Source organism: Belonocnema kinseyi, chromosome 8 (genome assembly GCF_010883055.1).
Source record: "Belonocnema kinseyi isolate 2016_QV_RU_SX_M_011 chromosome 8, B_treatae_v1, whole genome shotgun sequence".
Classification (NCBI taxonomy): domain Eukaryota; kingdom Metazoa; phylum Arthropoda; class Insecta; order Hymenoptera; family Cynipidae; genus Belonocnema; species Belonocnema kinseyi.
Genome location: NC_046664.1, coordinates 1,711,228 through 1,718,948, shown reverse-complemented (window position 1 = coordinate 1,718,948; position 7,721 = coordinate 1,711,228). Strand labels below are relative to the sequence as shown.

Sequence of the window (7,721 nt, the reverse complement as noted above, 5' to 3'; positions counted from 1 at the left end):
AGGCTCTTTTGGCGCGCATAAGTCGGGAATTTTTAAGTGAGGAATTTTTTCGTCGATTTGTGACTGTGGATGAATAATGGATACACCATTACACTCCTGAGATAAAGGAACAATCCAAACAGTGGATTTCCACAGGCGACAACAAAGACGTCATTGCCTCTGTAAGTGCTTATTTTGAGGAACTTCCGAAAACGCTCTTTTCTGAAGGATTAAAAAAACTTGAAAAGCGATTGACCAAGTGTATAGAGCTCCAAGGAGATTATGTTGAACAATAAAAAAAAATTTACCCAAAAAAAATTGTTTTTATACTTCATTCTAAGGACTTATTGAACTACCCTCGTAACTCAGGAACCAACCCCGCCGTTTCCAAAACGCAAGTACTGTTCCTAGTTAGCCAAACACTAACTCTGCCGTTTCTAACCTTTAAAAAATTGTCCCCAACATAAAAAAACCACCATGGTCGTTTGCAACCCTAAAAAATTGTTTAAAGGAATCCAAAAACCACGCCCGACGTTATTATCCGTCAAAAATGGTCTCCCAGGAACTAAACCCGCCGTTTCTAGTCCTAAAAAATTGACTTCAGGTACCCAAAATCGCCCCTTAACACATAATACACTCCAATACAAACACAATACCCCTAAACACTCAAAAATTTCTCTAATAAAATTATTTATCACCTATTTACAAAGAAATTTCAATTAAAAATATAATTTTCGAAAAATGTTAAACACTTTTTTGGGGTAAAATACGAAGAGCCTTGATTTTTCCATGCAATTATATTATTTTTGTTAATTCTAAAAAGTCCATCACCTATTCCCACTAACGGAGCTTTTAGAGATGCCATAGCCCAGTTTTGAGTCAACATGTGAAGAAGCTATTGCCCCATCCGGTGAGATCTCCGAATACGCGTAAACACGAGCATTCGGATCTGACACTCCTAGAGGGTTGGTTATGTAAGACATTGAGGATGCCCAGGAATAGTGATCACTTAAAGAAGAAGTGAAAGTAGAAAGAGAAAAAGACAGAACATTAAAGAAAATTAAAGAAAATTAAAGAAAATTAGAGAAAATGACAGAAAATTAAAGAAAATGACAGTAGTTCTATTCTTGATCCAGTGAAAGCTAAGTTTTTTTTATTTTGGAAGCGCTTTTAGGCATTTTTATTGTTAGACACAAAAAAATATTCAACCAACAGTTTTCTTAAATCGCTTAAATAAAATCTTCATACAGTGGATAATAATTAATTGAAAGCACAAAGAAAAGAAAAATGATTAATTTTAATTTCAATTCATGAACAAGTATAGTGTCTTCACTATTAATTGAATTAAATAAATTATCACAAATAATTTAGATACAAAATTAAGTCGTTTCAAACGGGCCTCATGCGTCTCGGTTTGGCTTGATCCACGTTACGTCTCAAAGGAATATTAATAATAATATTTTTACCCAATAATATGAAGGCAATCATACCGGTTTGTATAGAGAGCTTTCACCGAAAAATGTTCCTTTCTTTTTTTTTTGTAATTATAAATAGTTCTTTTGCGCCTGAAACTGGCAATATTCTGATTATTGTGTTCGCTGGGCTGCCGGCGTTGCTAGTTTCAGGCGCAGAAACAGACGCTCCATTTTCAATTTAAAAAAAAGACGAACATTTTCCGGAAAAAATTCTCTCTCTGACCAAGTACCTTTAGATTGCGTGGAAAAAATATTACGTTCAGCAATTCATCCTTTTAGACGTATAGTGAATCAAACCAACCCAAGATTCATTTGAAGCGCCTTAAGAGGTATGCATAGTAGGGTAGTAAAAAATGAATTCAAAATTTTTCTTTATCCTTAATTTTCAAGCTCGTCACATCCAAATTTGTGAGATAAATAAAAAATAAAGTATTATTTTATTCTGAAATCAATTAATACTGAAAATTTGCTCAAAGTCCAGTTAGTTTTACTTGTATTTCCCGAGGGAAACAAAGATGTATTTTTTAATTTCTGACAGAAATGTTTTTTTGCACATAAATATTGCTAAAATTATTGTTTAATGATATTTGGATATTTTCTATATCATTTAAACAATTTATTTTTGTTTATAACCAGATTTTCTTAAAATAAACCTGTAAAAATTGCGTTTGTTCTATATTTTTCATCTGTTCCTCAACTTTTTAGGCCTAATAAGATAATAATGATTAAAAACAAAAATGTTTTAAATAGAATATTATTGATTTTAATAATTTTTTCTTCAATTAATATACAAACTCACTAAAAAAGTTACATTGTTAAAATTTTGTTTCATCTTCAGTTATGAAAAAATAATAATCAAAATACATCAGCAAGAATTATTGTTTAAACAATACTCTATTAATTTGTCCTGTCAGATTATTTTAGGCTTCAATTTTTTATTTTTTTATATTGCGCGCCTCACCAAAATTTTTCAGTAATTCCTTAAGCCTTAAGGGCATGTAAAACTTTTTCGATTCCTACTTTACCAATATTTTTTTATATAATACCACTTCGACACAAAATGTGATATTCAACTAAAAGTTTTGAGAATCAAATAAAAGGGACTAAGGAACGATTATTTATAAATACATTTTTACAATTACAAAAAGAATTATATTCAATATGATTTGTACAGAAAATTAAAAAAATATTTCATCTCCAGTTTTATTGTAGGAAATAAAAAATGCATTTAAGAAACAGTGGTAATAAACAATAAAACACGGTTGATTCTGGTTGATTTGTATTAGATGTTCTTGATTATATTATTATTTACTCATAACTAAAGCGCCGAAGAAACAAGAAAAATTAAATTAAATTACGTTAATTCTCATTTTAATATTAATAAAGATCCAAAAAAAGTTTTTAAATGTAGGAAGAAACTCACCTTTGTAGCTCAATTCTAAAAGAGTTAACAGTACAAATACACTTAAAACTTTAAGGCCCTCCAAACGTGTCTCGGTTTCACTTGATCTACTATAGGTTTAAAAGGATGCATTTTTAAATATAATATTTATTTATTTTAATAACGGTTTGGATAGAGAGCTTTTCCAGAAAATGTTTTTTTTTTATTTTTGGTATTGAAAATAGTGTATTTTTGCGCCTGAAATCGGAAACACTATTTGCACTCTGAGCTACCGGTGCTGCCAGTTTCAGGCGCAAAACATCTTAATTTTCAAATACAAAAAAAAAAAAGAACAAGAACAGTTTTCGGAAAAAGCTCTCTGCCTAAACTGGTATAATTGTCCTTAGACTACGTGGTAAAAATATTACGTTCAACGATTCATAATTTTATAAGTATAGAGGACCAAGCGAAACCGAGAGTCGTTTGAAGCGCCTTAAGGTAGTTGTCGTGCCAGAAGTCAGATATCTAGAAAAAAAAAACAGTTTGCTATGTCTTTAAGAATCAAAATATTATAACTGATTTCATTTTAAATAAAAAAATTCTTTTTTATAAAAAATCTTAAAATTCGCAAAAAGAAAATATTAATTTCAACCATGAATTTTGCAATTGGATTTTTTCCAGCCGCCGCGGTTTATTTTTTCCGGATAAACATTCTCTACAAATCTACTATTTCTAATATTAAAATAACTAAAATCTGAATACATTATTACTTGTTCAAAAAATGGTGTCCTAAAAAAATTATTGTAACGATTTAGAGCCATAGAGGAAACCATAGAAGCCACAGCAAAATTTGCTTTCAAAATTGGAAAAAGTAATATTGTAGAGAATATTTATGTGGAAAAAATAAGCCGTCATTTATTAAAATGCAATCATTTTTCAAAAATTGGTAAGAAGCTATGATAAGAAAAGGTGATTGCAAAAAACATGATTAAGGCCATGTGAGGAGTGGGTCACGTGACCAGATTCCTACTTTACCGACACTTTTTTTATTTCCTAAGTTATTTTCAAACAAAGCACCACATCGAGTTGAAAATTTGAGATAATAAATAAGAATACTTAAGAAAGGTGGGTCTAGTACTAAATTTTATTAATTATAAAAAAAGCAAAAAAAAATATTTGCAAAAAATTTGTTTTTCATAATTATAAAAGTTTAGGGCGAGACACACTTTTCTTAGTGCTTCTTATTTATTGTAGCAAATTTTAAACTCGATGTGGCGCTTCGTGTGAAAATAAGTTGGGAAATAAAGAAAGTGTAAGTAAGGTAGGAATCTGGTCACGTGACTCACTCGTCACGTGGCCTTAAAATTAATGTCCTTTTTGTGAATTTTAACATTTTTTTAGAAAAAATAATTTTTTTTTATATTTAGAATGACATTAATTATAATATTTAGATTCTTAAAATCGTAGAAGAAATATTTTTTCAGATATCTGACTTTGGCAGGACAACTACCTTAAGGTCTTTGAGCAATCCCTAAATATCAATTGATTTTTATGAGAACCTCATGAATCAAGAAAGTAAAGGCATGAAAATTAAAAAAAAAAAATTGGATCACCCTAAGGCGCCGTACTTAAATTACGTAACAGATTTTAGGCCCTCTAGGCCCCCCCCCCCCCCTGTAAGATACCATAATAAAATATTTCCACTATAAAACATGACTTGTTGACACATTACTTGAATTTTCCAAAAACTAATAAATTTTTGAACATAATAGTTGAATTTTCATCTTGAAAAGATAAATTCCCAACAAAAAAGTGTCATAGTTAATGTTTCAATAAAAAATATGAAATTTAAAAAACAAATCAATTTTAAATGAATCTTCTCTACAAAAATTGAATTTTCAAACAACAAATGACTTTTCAGGAAAAAATTCATTTTGCACAAAAGTGGTGAATTTTTATCCAACCAACATAAAATTTTAAACCCAGAAAATTTAAAACAAAAAAAGGCTATTCGACTAAATAGTTAAATTTTCAAATAAAGACATTAGCCTTCTCTCTATTTTTTATCATAATAGTTCCAATTTAAAACAAAGAGATTAATTTTCGACTAAGAATATAAATCTTTAAAAAAAAATGTTTTACCAACAAAGTGATTCAACCAAATGTTAAAAAAAAACCTGTTGAATATTCAAGCAAAGAAGAATAATTTTTTAAGAAAAAGTTGTATTTTCATGAAAAATTTTTATTTACTAAAATAGACGAATTAACCCATCAAAAAGAAAAATTTTGAAACAAAATAGTTGAATTTTCTGTTATAAAAGATTTCAGTGTACTTTTCACGATCAAAATGTGAATTTTTAAAAAGAAATAAGTTTCTATGAAAAAATTGAATTTTGAATCCAAAAAGATGAATTTTTAACCAAAAAAAAGATGAATTTTGACAAAATTGTTAAAGATTCTTCCACATAGTTGCATTTTTATCCAAAAAAGATAAAATTTCTCTTACAAAAGATGAATTTTGAGTTTTTAAGATTAAAATATAAATGTTACAAACAAAAAATAAATTCAGCGAAAAAAATTAAATTTTAAATCCAGTAAGAACATTTGTTTTAATGTTGAACTCTCATCCAGAAAAGATTTTATTTAATTTTTCGACGCCAAAAATTTTGTGCGAAATGGTAAAATTTTCAATAAAATAGTCCAGTTTGCAAACAAAATGTAACAAATGTATGATGCTTTCAACGGAATAATTCAATTTCCAACGAAACAGTTGCATTTTCTTCTAAGAAAGATGAAATTTCTTTTAAAACAGACGAATTTGTAATTAAAAATTGTTAAAAATTGATTGCAAGCAAAAAGCTCATTTTCTATGCAATGGATAAATTTTTACCAAAACACCAGAATTTTCAACCAAAAAGTATGAATTTTCAACAGTATTGTTGAATTTGAAATCAAATAGTTGCATTTTTATTAAAGAAAGATGTAATTCCTGCAAAATTAGAGGAATTTTAAAATAAAAAAGACAAACTTTCAAAAGAAAGTTGATTTTTCAGCCGAACATTTGTATTTTTATTCAAGAAATATAGTAGAGTGATTTTCAGAAGATCTTTTTTCAGAAAAATATAATTGAAGGCCGGAATGCAAGAACCGAGCGAATACCCCTAACTCTCGGTAGAGCTGTTCTCCCTCCACGACCACGACGTATCGGCATCCGAGAATTGTTCCGCTCGCTGGTGCGGAAAGGTGGGCAGAACGATCCAGAGGTGAAAAGAATATGTCATTTTAAAGTTATTTTCTAACACCCAAATTTTTTACATAATATTCTACTCATTATTCAAAACAAATATTCGAAGAGGCAGAAGAAAATATTGGGGATAACATCCTGGCAGAACGTCGCAAACTGCCCGGTTTTGGCATTGGTCATTGTGCGTCGGTTTACGGCTCTGACACTGCGAGCCGAGTGGTCACTTGCATGATCTAACAAATACATGGTATAGCCACGCGCAAGTAAAAAAAACCGAACCAATAAGGACCCACCGCTTAATTTCTTCATCTTGGATAAGAAAGGCGGCAAACGTAAGGGATTTTAAAATGCAAAATGTAAGAATAAAAATTTCTTGTACTTTTCAGGTGTATAAATATTTGAATCCTTATAAAATGTATTATAATAATATTGAAGATCGTTAAAGGGAAATACGGATTAACTACAATTTTAGGTTATGTGTTTTATAACTTCTTTCTGCTGACAAAAAATGACGTATTTGTGTCAAATAAAATGAAATTGAAGTCAAGTGGGAAAGTTCTGACTAAAGAAAATTATATAATGCAGTGCAGGTTGGCCGCTTGACCAGGAAACCTGGAAAACCAGGAAATTGCAGTGAATTTATTTTTTGACCGCGAATGTTACAAAATTTGTATAAGAAAAATGTTGTCCAACTTTGATTTCAACCGTTTTTTTCCCTAAATTGTGATTTTTATATATTATTATACCATTTAGTTTAGAATGCTTAATTCGAAAATCTGTCACTTTAAAAATTTTCTAGTTAAATTTGTTTATTTTTCAGCATATATTTTAATTGAAGAATTTTAAAATGCAGTTTTAGAGGTTAAAAAAATAAAAAATCACAAGTTTTTAAAATCGAAGATTTTTTTATAAAGAACTAGGAGGCCGTCGGACTGGGAAACCGAGAATTTTACGAATTTTCAGAAGAAAAATCTGCCAAAGCTATATTCTAACAGTTTTAAAAATAATTAAAGTGCAGTTTTGAGGATTTAAACAATTAAAAATTAAAAGTATTTGAAGCTGAAAATTTTTGATAAAAAACAGTTTTATTTTATCAACTGTAAATATTAAATAAATAAATTATTTTAAAAATGGATCTGTACTCATAATTTATCAATAATATATTTTTCATTCACAGTTTCAGGTATTCCTTTACATATAATTTTATAATCAATTTAATAAATAAATTTATTAATATATTACGTTTATTAATGTTTTCAGCCATTAAAAAATGTAAACGTGCATTTGACTTATTTCCACTTAAAAATAAATCCATAATAATAGTCATAATTAAATGTTTTTATTGAATTAAAAATATTGTGAGTCTAAATTATTTAATTTTTAACCCATTTAATTTGAATTTTCTTAATGTCGAAAAAGAATAAAGTAAATTTAAACCAAATATTGAAAAGAAATCAATTTGAAACTGAATTGTTTTACATAGAAAGCTTTGAATCTTTAGATTTTCAAAGAACTTTTGATTTTTAAGCGTTACAATTTAAATTGTTCTATTTAAAAAGTGTTTAATTTATAAGTGAAATTGTTAAATTTTGACGCATAAATAACAATTGAACACTTATTATTTGTACACAAAATTTTAGTA

General features: G+C 28.4%; 1 protein-coding gene across 2 annotated transcripts in view; it reads right to left on the bottom strand.

The window, feature by feature from the left end:
• The window catches only part of LOC117179166 (spidroin-2-like), a 49,212-nt gene that overhangs the window by 9,849 nt on the left and 31,642 nt on the right, over window positions 1-7,721 (bottom strand). The window contains exon 4 of one of the 2 annotated variants that reach the window (XM_033370883.1): window positions 811-987. The exons of the other annotated variant lie outside the window; for it this stretch is intronic. Within the exon in view, the coding sequence (XP_033226774.1) occupies window positions 811-987 (177 nt within the window). The remainder of the gene's footprint in view (window positions 1-810; window positions 988-7,721) is intronic. 2 annotated transcript variants of the gene reach the window in all.